The sequence below is a fragment of the Mustela putorius genome, unplaced genomic scaffold (genome assembly GCF_011764305.1).
Source record: "Mustela putorius furo isolate JIRA1106 unplaced genomic scaffold, ASM1176430v1.1 tig00000695_pilon_pilon_pilon, whole genome shotgun sequence".
Taxonomy (NCBI): Eukaryota; Metazoa; Chordata; class Mammalia; order Carnivora; family Mustelidae; genus Mustela; species Mustela putorius.
In genome coordinates this window covers 7,063,506-7,082,348 of record NW_025421447.1, presented here as the reverse complement: position 1 = coordinate 7,082,348, position 18,843 = coordinate 7,063,506, and the positions used below count along the sequence as shown (strand labels likewise).

Here is an 18,843-nt window from a genome sequence, read left to right as displayed (position 1 = left end):
GCACTCTTAAAGCACCCACTGCCTCCCTCACCGGCAGAGGGCGCGAGCGCTGTGTCTGATTTTACAGGTTTTGACCCTCTTTTGCTTATCATGCCACCAAATTCCTGACTTCGATCTCTTTCCATTCATTCGTTCGGTGTTTATTAGGGAGCCCATCCTTGATCCCAGTCCTGCACTAGCACTGGGAGAGACAACAATGGATACGATGGGAGGCAAGGTCTCTGCCCCTAAGGCTCATGCTGCTGTGAGTTCAAGGCGAGGAGAAATCTTTGCGGAGAAAGGTTGGGGCTGTGAGGGAAAGTCAGCAGGATGGGGTGATGCAGAGCATCTGAAGGAACTCGCTGGATTCGGATACTGAGGAAGTCCTTCTTAACAGGTGACGTTTTAGCTGCCGGAAGAGGAATGACAAGTGCAGAGGACCCTCTTCCTTCCACCTTCGCGTGTGACACGGCGGCAGGAGTCTTCTAAAATGGTGTCCACCAACTCTGCGCTCGCAGCTCCGGCCTGCCGAACTTCCCCACCCGCAACGTCGAGCGGCGACAGCACCGGCCTTGCACGAAGCCCGACTGTGTCCCCGCCCTCCTCTCGGATTACATTCCTACCGCCTCCGCCCGCCGGCGAGCGGCTTGCCCTTACTTGTCATGGCGACTGTCCAGCTTTGTGCCAGGAGCCTCGCGGGGGTTGCTGGGATTGGGATTTTCCCCTCCCATGTGCTCCGACTGGCGCTAAAAGTTTTGAGCCTCCCAAAAGTCCAGAGCCACGATCCTGGGCGCAGGTAGCCGCTGGGCTCCGGGGTCACCGGGTGTCCGGCCTCGGAGCGTGCTTCCCGGGACGGTGACACGCTCCCCCGAGGTTCGGGTAAGCTCCTGACTGAGCCAGATGAGTCCCCTCTGAGTCACCGGCTCTCGGCTCCGTGTGTTTTCAGCTCGGGAGAGTCGTGGGGGGCTGGGGGTGGGGCACTGGGGACGTAGCGCTCTGGGGGGCTGGAGCTTTGGCTGGCGGCAGCAGGCTAGGAATGCAGTGCGGGGAGGCCTGGGTGGCAGTGATGGGGATGTTAGGACCAGCCGGACTCGCGGCTGGACAGGACAGTGGAACCTGCAGCGGCCTAAGAGGTGCCTCGCCGCCCCACCCCTCCCAGAGCTGGGTGCGGGAAGCCCTGAAACAAGACGCACAAAGCATCAGGATCTAAGATTTTCGGATCTCGGGATCCCGGGGACCCGTGGCCTCGGATTGTCGAGCCCCCCGCCTTCTGGTGGAACCCCGAGCTCCATTCCGCCGTGGTTATTCGGGGGCCGATGCTGGAAGCCCGAGCTGCGGAGGTCCCCCAACTTCCGGACCTTTGTCCTTCCCAGAGGGGGCTTCCCCGCCGGCCCCGGCTCCGCCGGACGGAGAAAACCCGGCCGGACCGTCCGTCGCGGGAGTGGGAAGTGACCCACGCGAGGCCTGCCCGCGCAACCCGGGACACGGCCCAGCCTGGGAGGCCCGCGAGCCTCGTTATTGTGCGGCTGCACCTCTACACTCCTGCCTGCGCCGCAGCGCTTCCGGTTTCTTTTTTCCGGAGCGGCTCACTGTCCCCCGACTGCGGGGAAACAGAGAAGATGTCACGGAGCTGGTCTCCGCTTCCGCGCGGACGGGGCCGCTCGCCCCCTCCTCCACTTTTTTCCCCCTCGCAGGACCACTCCGCTGTCAGTCTGGGGCGGGAGGGAGTGTCTGTTTGGACGCCAACCTCGGTCCCTCCCCCTCTGTGAATGGTGCGCTCCACCGCGCCGGCTCCGCCGCGCGGACGCGACCACTGCGAGGGAGGGGGCTCTCAGCGCGCCGACGGCAGGCCCCGGGGGTTTTCGAGAGCGGGTGCGTTTGACACTTGACTATGACAGTGCGACGACGCGCCGTTTGTCTGTGGCCGAGACACGGTCTCCGGCATCCGGCTCGCGGGTTCAGCCATTCCGATTTCCGACGCAGCGCGAACGTCGTGGGGGCGGAAGGGGCGGGCCTGGAGGGGGCGGGGCCCGCCGAGCCGAGCGGAGCCGGAGAGAGCCGGAGGGAGCCGGAGGGAGCCGGAGGGGCGGGGGTCCGGCCTCCCGCGCGTGCGTCCTTCCCCGCGCGGTGCTTCCAGCCTGCGCCCACTCACCTGGGCACCTGCCGCGCACCTGCTTCGTGCCCGCCTGTGCGCGCGCCGCGTGTGTGCAGCTCGCTCCGAAATCGAGGCCGCATTTACACTCACTGCAATTAGACGAGTTTTGGCAACTCACTCCCAGCCTGTCAAAATAAGAGTTTTCATCGCCCCTGAGAAGGTGCTCGTGCTTCTCCCCAGTCAGCCGCAGACCCTCGGCTTTACTTTGAGTTCCGTCACCGGTTTTGCCCGTTGGAGAGCGTCGTGTAAATGGACCCACGCCTTCTGTGCTCCCTGGCGTAGGCTTCTGGTGGGCAGCACCCGCGCCTGCGACGTCCCTCCGTGTCCCTGAACGTATCCGTCGTGTGTCGGTGTTCTTGGTCCTTTGTATTAGCACATCTCATCGCAGGACTAAAGCGTGGATCGTTTATCCGTTCTCCTTTCGGTGACCATTTGAGTGGTTTCCTGTTTGGGGTTATTTCGAATAAAGCTGCTATGAATATTCCTGTACAATGCTCTTCATAGTCCTATGTTTTCATGTTTTGTTTTTGTTTTGTTTGTTTTTTGGATAACTGCTTGGGCATGGAATTGCTAGGTAGGAGTGGAGACCTAAACTTCATGTTTTAAATTCTCATGTTTCGCAGTGGTTGTGTTCCATTCTCACCAGCAAGAGCCGTCCTTCCTCACATTTGGTTTGTCGGTCTTTCTAATGTGGTGCATCTTTGTGGGGTTTTGGGTTTTTTAATATTTTATTTATTTATATGACAGAGAGAGAGATCACAAGTAGGCAGAGAGGCAGACAGAGGTTGGGGGCGGGGGAGCAGGCTCCCTGCTGAGCAGAGAGCCTGATGCTGGGCTCGATCCCAGGACCCTGAGACCCTGACCCAAGCTGAGGGCAGAGGCTTAACCCACTGAGCCACCCAGGTGCCCCATCATTGTGGTTTTAACCTGCAATCCTCTTAGCTGGGAGCAGTTTCCACGTGCTTATTGGCCATTCCTATGTCATCATGGAAAAAGCTCTTCAAATCTTTCCCCCAATTTTTTTTTTAAAGATTTTATTTATTTATTTGACAGAGAGAGAGATCACAAATAGGCAGAGAGACAGACAGAGAGAGAGATGAAGAGAAGCAGGCTCCCTGCTGAGCAGAGAGCCCTATGCGGGACTCGATCCCAGGCCCCTGGGATCATGACCTGAGCCGAAGGTAGAGGCTTAACCCACTGAGCCACCCAGGCGCCCCTTTCCCCCAATTTTTATTTTTTTATTTTATTTTTTTTTTTTAAGATTTTATTTATTAATTTGACAGAGAGAAATCACAAGTACACGGAGAGGCAGCCAGAGAGAGAGGGAAGCAGGCTCTCTGCTGAGCAGAGAGCCCGATGCGGGACTCGATCCCAGAACTCTGAGATCATGACCTGAGCCGAAGGCAGCGGCTTAACCCACTGAGCCACCCAGGCGCCCTCCCCCAATTTTTAAAGTGGGTTTATTTGCTTTCTTATTTTTTTCAAGATCTAATTTATTTTTTTGACAGAGATCACAAGTAGGCAGAGAAGCAGGGAGGGGGGGGGGAAGCAGGCTCCCTGCTGAGCAGAGAGCCCGATGGGGGGCTCGATCCCAGGACCCTGAGATCATGACGGGAGCTGAAGGCAGAGGCTTAACCCACTGAGCCACCCAGGCGCCCTTAGTTGCTTTTTTAAATTGTGTTCCGCTGCAGAGCAGTTTTTTGTATATTCTGGATAGGTCTCTTGTCAGTATCTGTGTTTTCTCCTGACCTGTTGCTTGCCTCTCTCTGTCAGGGTCTACGAAGGAGCAACAGAAGATTCATCTTCTGTCTTTCAAACGTTTTCTGTGACCTGTTTAGAAAATCTTTGCTGACCCTAACATCATGAAGATACTCTAGGATATTTTTTTTTCGAGAACCTTTACAGTTTTAGGTTTTATACTTAGGTCTGTGAGCCATAATTAATTAACTTTTTTTAATGATTTTTATTTATTTATTTGACAGACCGAGATCACAAGTAGGCAGAGAGGCAGGCAGAGAGAGAGGAGGAAGCAGGTTCCCTGCTGAGCAGAGAGCCTGATGTGGGGCTCAATCCCAGGACGCTGAGATCATGACCTGAGCCGAAGGCAGAGGCTTTAACCCACTGAGCCACCCAGGTGCCCCTATTTTCTGTTTCTTTGTTCTTCTTTTCAAACATACGAGGAAGAAACAATACCAGTCTTACTAATTTCATGATTAATTAACTAATTTAATGATATCCTGAGAATCCTGATACCAAAACCAGACAAGGATGTTAAAAGTAAAGAACAGGGGCCACCCAGGGGCAGCTCAGTGGGTTAAAGCCTCTGCCTTCGGCTCAGGTCATGATCCCAGTATCCTGGGATGGAGCCCCACATCGGGCTCTCTGTTCGGCAGGGAGCCTGCTTCCTCCTCTCTCTGCGTGTCTCTCTGCCTATTTGTGATCTCTGTCTGTCAAATAAATAAATAAAATCTTTAAAAAAATAAAAAAGTAAACATTCTTGCTATATTTATATATATGCAAAAATCTGACAAATCTTAGCAAATCAAATCTGATAATCTATAAAAATGGTAGATACATCCTGACCAAGTAAAGTTTATCTCTAGGTAAACTCTAGACTGCAGTTAAGGTTGTAACATTTTAAAAATCAGCCAGAGTAATTTGCCACATTAAGAGATTGAAGGTTAAAAATCCTATGATCATTTCAACAGATGCATAAAAAGCAGTTAACATTATCCAACACCTATTCGTGGTTTATTTATTTATTTATTTATTTATTTATTTATTTGAGAGAGATCACAAGTAGATACAGAGGCAGGCAGAGAGAGAGAGGGAAGCAGTCTTCTTGCTGAGCAGAGAGTCCGATGTGGGACTCGATCCCAGTACTCTGAGATCATGACCTGAGCCGAAGGCAACGGCTTAACCCACTGAGCCACCCAGGTGCCCCTATTCATGTTTTTAAAAAGAAAAGAGAAGCCAACCTCCCAGCAAAGTAGGAAAAGGGAAACTTTCTCAGTCTGATAAAGGGCACCCCCAATCAAGTTACCATCAGCACATAATTGTGACAGACTGAATGCTTGTTTTCTAAGATCAGGAACTAGGATTTGATTCTCATCCCTTCAATACTGAAGGTATTGAGCCCCACGTTGGAGGTAGAGACTACTTTAAAAATAAAATCTTGAAAAACTAGGGGCGCCTGAGCGCCTGAGTGGCTCAGCGGGTTAAGCCTCTGCCTTCGGCTCAGGTCATGATCTCAGGGTCCTGAGATCAAGTCCCGCATCGGGCTCTCTGCTCTGCAGGGAGCCTGCTTCCTTCTCTCCCTCTCTCTGCCTGCCTGTCTGCCTGCTTGTGATCTCTGTCAAATAAAAAAATAAAATCTTTAAAAAAATAATAATAATAACAGACTACCGTATTCCTGGATGGAACACCCAATATTGGTGAGATATCAGGCTCTCCAAAATCATTTAATTTGATCCCAGTCAAAATCCTAGCAGGTCTGTTTGTAGAGACTGACAAGCTGATTCCAAAATGAAAATGTAGTACAAAGTTGGAGGTCTTAAACTAGCTGACTTCAAGATTACTATAAAGCTACTATAGGACATAGCCGTGAACAGAAGAGAGCCCAGGAGAAGACCATAAGGGTAGTCAAATGGTTTTCTAACTTTTTTATGTGTTTGAAATTATCCATAATAGGTCTTATGCAATTTTCTTTTTCAGGTTTGTTTGTTTTTTGGTTTTTGTTTTTAGAAAAACACTGATGAGAATAACAAACACTCATAGTCTCACCAAATAATTATAACATTTAACATTTTGTCTTATTTGTGTCCCTGTTTTAATCTACAAGTAATGTGTGAATACCATCCTTTTTATTTTTCTTCATTATTCAAGCTAGAACCCTTTGACCAGTACCCCCAGTCCCATGAACATACGTATCTCCCCCTCTCTGAGAGCATCACTGTCATATCTTTGTAAATTTTTATTCTTGCCTTTCATATTTTCACATATATATGTTTGTAAGCAGTAAATACAGTTGACTCTTTTTTTAAATTTTATTTTATTTATTTATTTGACAGAGAGGATCACAAACAGGCAGAGAGGCAGGCAGAGAGGGAGGAGGAAGCAGGCTCCCTGCTGAGCAGAGAGCCCGATGTGGGGCTCGATCCGAGGACCCTGAGATCATGACAGGAGCCGAAGGAAGCGGCCTAACCCACTGAGCCACCCAGGTGCCCTACAGTTGACTCTTGAACAGCATGGGTTTGAACTGCATGGGACCACTTATACATGGCTTTTTTCGGATAAATACAGTACAGTATTGTGAATGTCTTTCTTTTTTCCTTGTGATTATCTATAGTATTATCTATAGCTTGCTTTTTTTTTTAAGATCTTATGTATTTATTTATTTATTTGAGAAAGAGAGAGAGCATGAGAAGGAGGAGGAGCAGGGGAAGAAACAGGCTCCTCCCTGAGCAGGGAGCCCGATGAGGGGGCTCAACCCCAGAGCCAAAGGCAGACGCTCAACTGACTGAGCCATCCAGGCACCCCTGTCTGTAGCTACTTTAAGAATATAGTGTATAAGGAGCCCCTGGGTGGCTCAGTTGGTGAAGCATCTGCCTTAGGCTCAGGTAGTGATCTCTGGGTCCTGGGATCGAGACCTTCATTGGACTCTGTTCAGTGGGGAGTCTGCTTCTCCCTTTTTCCCTGTCAAATAAATAAAATGTTTTTTAAAAATATATATAGTATATAATAAATATATAAAATATGTATTAATTGATTGTTTTTTTTAAATTAATTTATTTATTTGACAGACAGAGATCACAAGTAGGAAGAGAGGCAGGCAGAGAGAGAGGAGGAAGCAGGCTCCCTGCTGAGCAGAGAGCAGGACTCTGGGATCATGACCTGAGCCGAAGGCAGAGGCTTTAACCCACTGAGCCACTGAGGCGCCCCTTGATTGTTTATGTTATCGCTAAGGCTTCTGCTGAGCAGGGGGCTGTTAGCAGTTACATTTGGGGGCACTCAAGGGATACACATGTATTTTCAACAGCACAGGGGAGCGCTGCCCCAACCCCCACATTGTTTAAGGGTTAACTATAGTTATTCTGCATTTGTAAATCACATAAACTACTTATATTACTGTGTTTGGCCTTTTTGGGGGGGGTACCCCTGCAAACTTTTTTTTTTTTAATTATTTATTTATTTGACAGAGAGATCACAAGCAGACAGAGAGGCAGGCGGGGGTGGGGGGGGAGCAGGCTCCCCACTGAGCAGAGAGACCGATGCAGGGCTTGATCCCAAGACCCTGAGATCATGACCTGAGTGGAAGGCAGAGGCTTAATCCACTGAGCCAGGCAGGCGGCCCATTGCAAGCTACTTTTTAATCAGCCTGTATCTGAGCTATGTCTAGTTCCATACACACAGATAAATTCATCTCTTCAAACTGCCGCAGTGAATGTGTCTTGTGGGTATTTCATGTAGTAGGTGTTTCCCTACCGATACATAGTAATGTTTCTCATCATCTCACGGAGAACACTGGCATCAACATATTTGTGCAAGACTTGTGATGCTTCCCTCTTGGAGTGTCTTCTAAGGGGGTCTGCCTAGACTTGGTTTTGTGAAGTAGTAAGTTGCCAGACTCTGCCTTATTACTCTGCAGAATCATCTTTTTTGTTTTATTGTGTTTTGTTTTCTGGTCATAGCTTTCAACGAAGAAAGTTTGTTACACCAGACTCCGGATGTATTTAGAAGCCTAATTATTTAGAGCTTGGGTGTGGCTTTGGACAGTCCAGGTTCAAATCCCTCGCCCTGCCCCTGGAGAGGTTTCTGAACCTGGGTAAGCGAGTTAATTCCTTCAGCCTCCGCTCCTGCAGCTGAAGATGATACCTGGGGTACTGGCTTCTTGAGAGGATTAATGGGATAAGCCACAGGGAGCAGTGGGCCCCCGTGGGGATGATAAGCAACCCCCACTGTTAGGATGGTGGTGGGCTGTGTGCCTCGGAAGAGAGTCTGGGCTGATTTGGTGGCCTTCCCACCAGGGAAGGTCCTGCCACTCCAACTGTTTGGAAAGTCTGGTTCAGCTTTGGAAAATGTAATGGCCCTTGATTCTCACCCCCGGGAAGGAACCTGCTCTGAAAAGGTTTTCTAGTGATTCTGCCTGCAGTATAGAACTAATAAAATGGGACAGTCCTGAAAACGCACGTTTGTTGAGCTCTTATTATGTGCCAGGCACTCGTCTCAGCTCTGTGCGATCCCCATAATAAGTAGGGTGCTATTTTAAAGCAGAGGACACTGAGGCCCAGAGAGGTTAAGTAAACTCCCCAAATGACACAGCTATTAGGTGGTGAGCCTGGGATGCAGGCCTAGCCTGCTGCTCCTGTCTCCGGTCCTGGGTACTTTTCACCAAGCACATAGAGATGAGCAAAACTCCATGCCTGTATGTGAGAAAGCCGAAAGGCTAGCCCTTGGGGTAGGGGAAGTTGCCCTGCAAATGTTAGGTAATAGTACAATGTCAAACTCAGGGCTTTTGACTTCTGAAACTCCCTTCCATGAAAAATATCAAAGTTCTTTTGATCACTGATGCGGGGCAGAGGTCCTGGTCCTTCCTCACCAAGCAAATGTTCGGGATCTCTCCCCCGGCCACCCCCTCTTGCCTTCTTCCCTGCACAGGCATTGTCCATCCCTCACTCAGGCCAGTTAGCGATGGCAGCTGTGATAAGGAGCCCTTTGCCAACCTCCTCACTGGAGAACTTTTTTCTTTTTCTTTTTTTTTTTAAAGATTTTGTTTATTTATTTAACAGACAGATCACAAGTAGGCAGAGAACCAGGCAGAGAGAGGGGAAAGGAAGCAGGCTCCCCGCTGAGCAGAGAGCCCAATGCGGGGCTCTATCCCAGGACCCTGGGATCATGACCTGAGCGGAAGGCAGAGGCTTTAACCCACTGAGCCACCCAGGCGCCCCCGAATGGTCATTTTTAGCAGAAGTTCAGCTGCTCACCGGTGTGTGTGCTGTGGGCAGATCCCTTCCCCTCTCTCTGAGACGCAGCTTCCTCACCTGTGGGGGTCACCTGTTGGGGGGGTGTTGCCTAGGGCGGCCAGTGTGGTTCTCTGGACAAATGAATTAACACACATAAATGGATTTCACAAACTCTTATGTACATAAGAAATCAGGCCCAGGAGCAGGTGAATGTTGGGAGGGCAGGGGAGGGTGATGGTGGGAGGAGCCACGGGGGTAGGGGTGATGGGCTTGTCCCCGCTCTATAAGACACAGGTCATGAACAGGGACATCCACAGGGGGCATGTTTTTTCCGAAAAACTCATGTCAAACTTGGGGAAGATGTCAGGAGGCGGTGGAAGCATAGCCTGGTAGGTGCCTGGGCCAGGACTAGGACCACCCCTATGAACTGCTTGCTCCATCGACAACCCCGGCTCACGACCCGGGCACAGCCATTCACCAGCTCACCACAATCAGGGAGCCCGACCGGGCAGTCTTTGGGTGGCCTGGGCAAACACGCCTGAGGAGTTGTGAAGATGAGGTCCCAGAACGTGCTTCCCCCAAGACAGTGGCTGACCCCAGGGTTCCCAGTAGAGGGAACCACCAGTGTGGGGTAAACCGGACTGTGTCTGGTAGCAGAGAAGGCTGCCAGTGGCTGGAGAGTGTTAGAAGATGAGGTCAGAGAGGCAAGCCAGGGAGTCCTAAGCCGGGGGTGGGAGTGGAGATGGCGGTCCTTCAGGAAGCTTCGTGATGAAGGGGGTCAGGTGGGGAATGTGGGCGTCTGGGGAGGTATTCCCCCCTCCCCGGGTGGAGGATGTGGGCTGACATGCTTCATCCTTATTACCAAGACAGAGGGCAAAAGTAGGGTACCCTTGGGCGCCTGGGTGGCTCAGTGGGTTAAAGCCTCTGCCTTTGGCTCAGGTCATGATCCCAGGGTCCTGGGATCGAGACCCCCATTAGGCTCTCTGCTCAGCAGGGAGCCTGTTTCTCCGTCTCTCTCTGCCTGCCTCTCTGCCTGCCTCTCTGCCTACTTGTGCTCTCCGTCTGTCAAATAAATAAATAAAATCTTTAAAAAAAAAAAGTAGGGTACCCTTTTAGGAAGGCTGTGGACCCCCTGGTGGGAAGCCTGGAATTCCCTCTCTGGTTATCTTTGTGCCTTGAGGACAGGTGGGCTGGGCTGCGCAGTCGAGAGGCTGGGCAGGCGCAACGCCCTGGCTCTTGGGGAGGCCGAGGCCAGGGCCATGGCATCTTGGACCTGGTATGGTGTTGGTGGAAGTATCCACCCTGCCTCAGGGTTGGGGGTCCCGGGGTTGGGTGTGTCTCACTTGGAACCCCCACTTTGCTCTCCCCAGTGGCCACACTCCATTCCCAGGAGCTGCAATGCAGGACCCACAGTCCGAGCTCACCATCGACCCCCCTTTAAGCCAGGAGACATTTTCCGAATTGTGGAACCTGTAAGTGGAAGGCAGGACAGGCTCCTCACCAGCCTCCCGGGACCACTGCCCCATCCTGCCCGTCCTGCCCACCCACCCCGATCCCCAGCCCCCTGGTAGATGCCCGTGGGGGGTGGGGCAAACGCCCACGCTGACTTCCTGCTCTTGTCTTCCAGGCTTCCTGAAAACAATGTTCTGGTAAGGACGGGATGTAGGGAGAGCCAGTGGGGGCCTGCGGGGCTGGGGGCTGAGGACCTGGCCCTCTGACTCTTGTCTCCGCACCTGCAGTCCCCTGCAGTGGATGAACTGCTGTCAGAAGGCGTGAACTGGCTGGGAGAAGGGTCCAATGACGCTCCCAGGATGCCGGCGACTCCTGCGCCCGCAGCGCCCGGACCCGCCCCCTCCTGGCCCCTGTCATCTTTTGTCCCTTCCCCGAAGACCTACCCTGGCACCTATGGGTTCCGTCTGGGGTTCCTGCATTCTGGGACAGCCAAGTCTGTTACTTGCACGGTCAGTGGCCCTCAGGGGCTGGTTTCCATGGGAACGTTGGGTGCCTGGCCACACGCCCCCTGGCTTTTTCTGTTTGGGACTTTGGGGTGCCTGTCCAGTCTGCACTTGCTGTCAGTCTGACCTGTTTAGTTCGGGACCTTGGGCTTTTGTCCTTCCCATCATATGGGGCCCTGGATCTCTCCCTCGTTTCCTTTGCTCATTCAGCCCTTGGCTCTTTAAAGTAAGCTTCTAGGACGCCTGGGTGGCTCAGTGGGTTGAGCCGCTGCCTTCGGCTCAGGTCATGATCTCAGGGTCCTGGGATCGAGTCCCGCATCGGGCTCTCTGCTCGGCAGGGAGCCTGCTTCCCTCTCTCTCTCTCTCTCTGCCTGCCTCTCCATCTATTTGTGATTTCTCTCTGTCAAATAAATAAATAAAATAAATCTTTAATAAATAAATAAATAAAGTAAGCTTCTAGGATGCAGACCCTCCAGCCCAGCCATGTCTGGCCACCCTCTGCACACCACTCGCAGCCTCCAGGGGGTGTTTGGGCTGTTTGTCCGTCCCCTGACCCCTCTCCTTTCCTTACAGTACTCCCCCTCCCTCAACAAGCTGTTCTGCCAGCTGGCAAAGACCTGCCCCGTGCAGCTGTGGGTCAGCTCGCCACCCCCAGCCGACACCTGCGTCCGGGCCATGGCCATTTACAAGAAGTCGGAGTTTGTGACGGAAGTGGTGCGGCGCTGCCCCCACCATGAGCGCTGCTCGGACAGTAGTGATGGTGAGCGGGGCGGGGGCACAGACCGGGCAGGGCCAGTGCCCGGAGACCTCAGACCCCTGACTCCTCCCCGATGGCTCTGCTTACAGGTCTGGCCCCGCCTCAGCATCTCATCCGGGTAGAGGGAAACCTGCGGGCCAAGTACCTGGACGATAGGAACACCTTCCGGCAGAGCGTGGTGGTGCCCTACGAGCCGCCCGAGGTCTGCTTTGGTGTCCGAGCTCTCTGGGAGGGGAGGGCTGGAGGGGCTTGTCAGGTGGGACATAGGGGGGCTTTCTTCTCCTTACTCAACGTCTCCATGGCCCCTTGCGGGGTGCAGAGCTGGATGGGTCATTCCCATTCCGAGGTGGGGGAAACTGAGGCCTGCGGAGACTACAGTCCAGCCCCCGGGGGCGGGGCAGCCTGACCGCGGGCCTGTCTGCTGTCTCAGGTGGGCTCCGACTGCACCACCATCCACTATAACTACATGTGTAACAGTTCCTGCATGGGGGGCATGAACCGCCGGCCCATCCTCACCATCATCACTCTGGAAGATTCCAGGTAGGGCCCCTTCCTGCCTTACCCATCCTTCCCGCTCATTCCCGTGCCCACATATGGACTCTTCCCGGCTGCCCGCTTCGCGCCCTCCGCCTCCCCCGGTTTCCTTTCTGTGGCTTCAGAACCTCTCTGGCCCTGTGGCTTCTTACTATTCCTCTGGTTCAGGCTCCACAGAGGATGAGGGCGGTTGGGATTTGAGGGGGCGCGGTGAAAGGGCTCACCTCCCTCACTGCCGCCTGCTTCTGTCTTCTTGCCTGGGGTAGTGGTAATGTGCTGGGACGGAGCAGCTTCGAGGTACGCGTCTGTGCCTGTCCTGGGAGAGACCGGCGCACAGAGGAGGAAAATTTCCGCAAGAAGGGGGAGCCTTGCCCCGAGCCGCCCCCCGGGAGCACCAAGCGAGGTAAGCAGGCAGGACTAGAGGAGGCAGGGGGAGCACAGGAGGGTGCATTACGGCTCCCAATGTGCCCTTCTCTTGTCTTCCCAGCACTGCCTCCCAGCACCAGCTCGTCTCCCCCGCAAAAGAAGAAGCCGCTGGATGGGGAGTACTTCACCCTTCAGGTACCCAGTCTGGCGGGGACAGGCAGGCTCCCACTCAGTGGGACCGGAGGAGGGAAGAAAAACTGAATGGAGCAGACGGGAGGCTGGGCCCTGGTCCTCTGTCCATCCTTCCCTCTGCTCCTGTCCCTGATCCTGGAAGTGAATGTTGCTGGCTTGAAGATGGGTTTCAAGCCCGGCTCCCAGAACGCTGGTTTCTTTCTGGGCTGCTCTGCCTGCAATTAGGCCCCCTGCCTTCAGGGGGCAGCCATCCCTCGCTGCGGATTACAGTTTACCTCAAGCCAACAGGGAATGCCCTTTGGGCTTTGCCTTCACGATTTTCTCTCCCTCCCCTCCCCTGGCACAGATCCGTGGCCTTGAACGCTACAACATGTTCAGGGAGTTGAATGAGGCCTTGGAGCTGAAGGATGCCCTGAATGGAAAGGAGCCAGGGGGAAGCAGGCCTCACTCCAGGTGAGTGACCGGGGCCCTCACCCAGCCCCCAGCCCCTGCCTTCCCACCTTGGAAAGCCACATGATTCTGTTCTTATCCTACCTTCAAGGTCAAACGGAGCTGATGCCCTCGCAGGGGGGGCGGTGGGGAAGGGGGCCCATGGAGCCCATCCTGCCCAGACTCGCTTCCGTCTCCCACAGGTCGATCCCACAACCCGGTTCCAGCCTTGGGAGGTCCCCAGACCCTTCAAGGGGTGAACAGTGGGGTATCTCTTCGTCATTTCCGGCAACCTCTAGTGCAGAGCTGGGGAATCAGCTAGGGGCCTGATAACCATGGGGCAGTATTGGACACAGCGGGGTTCGGACAGACCCCCCAGCCCAGCCAAGTACGAGCAGGTCCGTGTGGCCTTGCGACTGCCCTTCTTGGGTTCCGTTTCCTTGCTTGTCAGGGGGTGGGGGAAGAGGGAGAGAAAACATGGAAGTGCCCCAGATGCTCAGCCAACATGCCTGTAGCTGGCTGCGGCCATTTTAACTGAAATTTCCCTTAGCCTACATCTAGGACAAGGAGCCCCAGCCTCCCACTTGCTGATGTCACCTCTCCCCGCCTTGTCTCCCAACAGCCACCTGAAGGCTAAGAAGGGGCAGTCTACCTCCCGCCATAAAAAACCAATGCTGAAGAGAGAGGGGCCCGACTCAGACTGATGTCCCCTGCTTCCTGCGGCCCCTGCCCCGCCCCTGCTGACCCTTCCCCACCACCCCCCACCCTCCCTCCCTGGCATTTTGGGGACTTGGAACACCTGCTTGGTGTGTTGACTGCTTTGGTACAGGTGTACTGCACAGTAGCCCGGGGTTCTTCCATCCACCTTGCCCTAACGCGCTCCTAAAGGAGGTGGCCTCCAAGGTCAGTTGGTTGGGGGGGACGTAGGACGTTCCAGCTGGTTTTTAAAGATTTTTACTGTGAGGAACCGTGGGAAAGGTAGGAAAATGTTCCTGAATGTCAGGTGCATTTTCGAAGCCATCACAGACTGGGCTCTGAGCCCAGTTCTCTACCGTTTTAGCCATTGGTTGAAATTTCCTAATTTCATAGTCCATTTTTATGAAATTCTGATAACCATACCTACCTCACGAAGTTTGTTGTGAGGGTGAATGTCTGACCCCCCCAAACAGCCCTTTTCTCCCATGGTGCCTGTGCCTTGGTGCCTTCGTGGGTGTCGTTGGTTCCCTGTCCCTGCTGGTGGGTCAGGTGACAGCTTCTGTGATGGGCAGCTGGCGAGGGGTCCCCACCTTGCTGGCATGGCCAAATCCTGTCTAACCTCCTGGGGAGCCCCGGCACCCCCAGCATCTCATCCCATCTCGCAGCCCGGAGGACTGATTCCACCCCATGGTGTCGGGTCTGTATCTGCCGAGGGCTTTTGCCTCCCCGCCTGGTTCTGGGTGAATTTCTTCTGCACTCTGCACTCATCACCCATACCCCCTCCTCCTCTTCCCCTTTTATATCCCCTTTTTGTACCGATGCGTCATTTTACAATAAAACTTGGTACCACCTGTGCGTCTGCGGGGCGGGCACCTGGGCTGGCTGCGAGGGGCCTGGTGCGCGGCAGGGGTGAGGAAGGAGGGAACGCTGGGAGACAGCCACCTGAGTGTCCCGGGAGCGTGGGCTGGGGGGCGCCCAAGGCCGGGGCTCCCGGAGGAGAACAAAAGCTGGAGACTGGGTCAGTCTGCGGGCTGCATGACAACAAGGGAAGGGGGGGACTCCATTCATAACTCGGGAACCAACTGTCCCTCCTCCCCTCCCGCCAGGCCTGGCACGAGGTTCTCTCCTGCCCCTGCTTCTAGGATTGGGCTGCTGCCCCCCTCCATCAACCTCTCACCGAGGATTATGGGATTTAAATGTCTGATTTAGCAAGACTGAGCCTCTGGGGTCACCATCTGCTCCACAGGAGAGGAATGGGACACCTGGGTCCCCGAGGGGAAAGGCGGTGGGCGACGTCAGATGAAGAGAGGGAGCAGGGGAGGCCTGCCAGCCTGGGTCCCAGGAAAAGTGGGGGCGGCTAAGGTGAGGGCTGGGGTGTGGGGCCGGGGCCTTCCCGGCATCCCCTCAAACTGGGCCTGATGCCAGGCAATTCAATGAATTGAAGCTTTAAACTCTGCCAAGAAAACCTTTCAAAGGGCTTCTTGGAGTAGGGAGGAGAGCTGAGGTTGGGGAGCCCAGCACCCCCTCCTGTCCTATTCCTCGGTGCTGCTGGCTCCCAGGGAGGGGGGCTGGGGATGAGCTCTCCCAGTCCCCCGCTGCTGGCCGAGCCAGTGCCCGGAGGAATGGCCAGATAGTGGGAACATGGCTTGGCCCACCTCCCTAGAGGTGGGGGGGGGGGGCTAAGGTCTGGAGAGGCTTCTGAGGCCACTGTCTTCTCACCCTTATCAACCAGGCTTTGAGTGCCTGTGGGAGTACTGTGGCTTGCCCCAAGGATCCAGCTTCCCTGGCCTCAAAACTGCCTTCTTTCTCTTTCTCACTGGGGAATGCCAAACACTCCCCAGGAGACTTGGAACCATCTCCTTGAGAGATGGTTCTCCTGCCTTGGCAAACCAGAGCTCTCAAAACTCATTTTGTCTCCTCACTCTGCTAGATGGGTCACCTTGGAGCTCCCTTCTGACCAGCGTCCAGCACCCCTGACTCCCAATGTCCCTGCCTGTGGCAGACACAGTCTCTGCCCTCAAGCTCAAAGCCTGAGCCCAGTACCACTGCGATCCAGAATGCTAACCAACTTACCTCCCTGATTGCAGGAACACAGGGTTCCCAAAACTATGAGACCCAGCAAAAGATGTACTCTGAGGAAAATGCATAGCCACAAATGCTTTCATTATTCTAAAAGAGAGAAATAAAAGGAACCTAGCGTGCATCCTAAAAAAGAAACAAATTGTTGGAAGAGAAAGCAAACTTAGTTGAAAGGGTAAATCCAAAACCAGGAGCTTAGGGGGAATAAAAACCATTATTTTAAAAGAGGAAAGAAAGGTGCCTGGGTGGCTCAGTTGGTGGAGCATGAAACTCTTGATCTCAGGGTGATGACTATAAGCCCCATGTTGGACGTAGAGATTAGCTTAAAAAAAAAAATTAAAAATAGGGCCCCCTGAGTGGCTCAGTTGGTTAAGCCTCTGCCTTCAGCTCAGGTCGTGATCCCAGGGTCCTGGGATCGAGCCCCACATCGGGCTCCGTACTTGGTGGGGAGCCTGCTTCTCCCTCTGCCCGCTGCTCCCCCTGCTTGTTCTCTCTCTCAAATAAAATCTTTTGAAAAAATTTTTAATAAAAATTAAAAATAATTTATAAAGAAACAGTCCAGAGCTTATTGAGGAAGACACAGCAAAGACCATCGATTGGTCCAACGATTCTGTGCCACAGGAAAAGAATGAAATCTCCAATTTATGAAAAGTTTTTGGGGACGCCTGGGTGGCTCAGTTGGTTAAGCAGCTGCCTTCGGCTCAGGTCATGATCCCAGCGTCCTGGGATCGAGTCCCACATCAGGCTCCTTGCTCGGCAGGGAGCCTGCTTCTCCCTCTGACTCTGCCTGCCACTCTCTCTGCCTGTGCTTGCGCTCTCTCTCTCTCTCTCTCTCTGACAAATAAATAACATCTTAAAAAATAAAAAAAAAAAAAGTTTTTGTGGTTCCGTGAATAGAAAAACCTGATAAAGACTGTAAAAACCCCAAAGCTAAATTAACTTACGTAGATGTTAAACTCTCAAATGGTATCAGAATGCACTGAAGAGGGCGCCTGGGTGGCTCAGTGGGTTGGGCCGCTGCCTTCGGCTCAGGTCGTGATCTCAGGGTCCTGGGATCAAGTCCCGCATTGGGCTCTCTGCTCAGCAGGGAGCCTGCTTCCTCCTCTCTCTCTGCCTGCCTCTCTGCCTACTTGTGATCTCTCTCTGTCAAATAAATAAATAAAATCTTAAAAAAAAAAAGTTGGTCTTTAAAAAAAAAGAATGCACCGAAGAATCAGAAGAAGATTAACACTGAACACAAAAGTTTATTCCTGGACTACAAAGTTTGTTTAGTAGAGAATCTATCAACATAATTCATTACATTAACAAATTAAGGAAGAAAAATACGATCATATCAACAGATGCTGAAAGGAATTTGATTAAATTTCAGCATCCACTTCTTTTAAAAAAATCTTAATTAAAAATAGTAGTGGGGGGTGCCTGGGTGGCTCAGTGGGTTTAGCCTCTGCCTTCGGCTCAGGTCATGATCCCAGGGTCCTGGGATGGAGCCTGGCATCGGGCTCTCTGCTCAGCAGGGAGTCTGCTTCCCACCCCACCCCCCGCTTGCCTCTCTGCCTACTTGTAATCTCCACCTGTCAAATAAGTAAATAAAATCTTGAAAAAAAATAGTAGTGGGATACCAGGAGGTATTCTTATAATGGTTAAACACTAAAATAATTTCAGTTAAAATAAAAAACAATGCAGGGTTGCCTACTGACAATGTTATAACATGTTCAAAAGGATAAAAAAAAAAAATCAGCCTTGGTGAAATCTCTCTTTCCCGTTCTGATCATATGATTATGTACCCCAAAACTCAAGAGACCAGGGTAGAGAATTATTGGGATTAAAAGTAGATGGACAGGGCACCTGGGTGGCTCAGGGGGTTAAGCCTCTGCCTTCGACTCAGATTGTGATCCCATAATCAAAGCCCATGTAGGGCTCCCTGCTCGGCAGGAAGCCTGCTTCTCCCTCTCCCACTCCCCCTGCTTGTGTCCCCTCTCTTGCTGTGACTCTGTCAAGTAAATAAATAAAATCTTTAAATATATATATATTTTTTATCTTCTCAAAAATTACCACTGAGTGGGGCGTCTGGCTGGCCCAGTCATTGGAGCATGCGACTCTTGATCTCGGGGTCATGAGTTTGAGCCCCATGTTGGGTGTAGAGATTAGATGCTTAGAAGTTAAAGAGATAAATAACTTTTTTAAAGGGGGCGGGAACACCTGGATGACTGTTGGAAGGGAATGCGACTCTTGATCTCAGGATCATGAATTTGAAACCCATGTTGGGGGTAGAGATTACTAAAAAAAAAAAAAATTTAAAAAGCAATGGAGGAAAACCCAGTCTCCTTGCTAGACTTCAGAAAACACTAAAACTATTAAAATCAAACCAACATGGCTTGTTGTGTGCAATCATAGACAAGTACCAAACCCAAAAGCAAATCTCGGTACATGGGAACATCTCTTATCCAGGCGAAGTTGGCATTTCAACTCAATGGGAACAAATTACAGATTTTTTTTAAGATTTTTTTTAAAGATTTTATTTATTTATTTGACAGAGAGAGAGAGAGAGAGATCACAAGTAGGCAGAGAGAGGGGGAAGCAGGCTCCCCGCTGAGCAGAGAGCCTGATTGGGGGCTCCATCCCAGGACTCCAAGATCATGACCTGAGCCGAAGGCAGAGGTTTAACCCACTGAGCCACCCAGGCGCCCTTAAAAAATAATTCTTCTGTTGAGTAAACTTCGCCCAACCTGGGGCTCAAGC

General features: G+C 52.4%; 1 protein-coding gene across 3 annotated transcripts; it reads left to right on the top strand.

The window, feature by feature from the left end:
• The first annotated feature begins 678 nt into the window (after positions 1–678).
• Positions 679–14,876, top strand: TP53 (tumor protein p53). Of its 3 annotated transcripts, none has more exons than XR_001180778.2 (12): positions 679–858; positions 10,467–10,568; positions 10,724–10,745; positions 10,836–11,057; positions 11,625–11,811; positions 11,898–12,010; positions 12,239–12,348; positions 12,609–12,745; positions 12,830–12,903; positions 13,247–13,353; positions 13,533–13,727; positions 13,952–14,876. XR_001180778.2 is itself a non-coding variant. In XM_004760256.3 (11 exons), the coding sequence occupies exons 2-11, from the start codon at positions 10,495–10,497 to the stop codon at positions 14,031–14,033; spliced, it is 1,128 nt and encodes a 375-aa protein (XP_004760313.2). In that variant the 5' UTR covers positions 681–858; positions 10,467–10,494; the 3' UTR covers positions 14,034–14,876. The 3 variants fall into 3 exon arrangements, 1 of the variants encoding a protein (XP_004760313.2); XR_200036.3 differs by lacking the exon at positions 679–858 and adding an exon at positions 6,290–6,354; XM_004760256.3 differs by lacking the exon at positions 13,533–13,727 and having other exon boundaries at positions 681–858.
• Positions 14,877–18,843: the final 3,967 nt, after the last annotated feature.

Coding starts and splice junctions, on each gene's coding strand:
- TP53 (XM_004760256.3), top strand. CDS start 10,495: ATGCAGGACCCACAGTCCGAGCTCACCATCGACCCCCCTTTAAGCCAG. Junction 11,812..11,897: donor CTGCTCGGACAGTAGTGATG/GTGAGCGGGGCG, acceptor CTCTGCTTACAG/GTCTGGCCCCGCCTCAGCAT. Junction 12,349..12,608: donor ATCACTCTGGAAGATTCCAG/GTAGGGCCCCTT, acceptor TGCCTGGGGTAG/TGGTAATGTGCTGGGACGGA.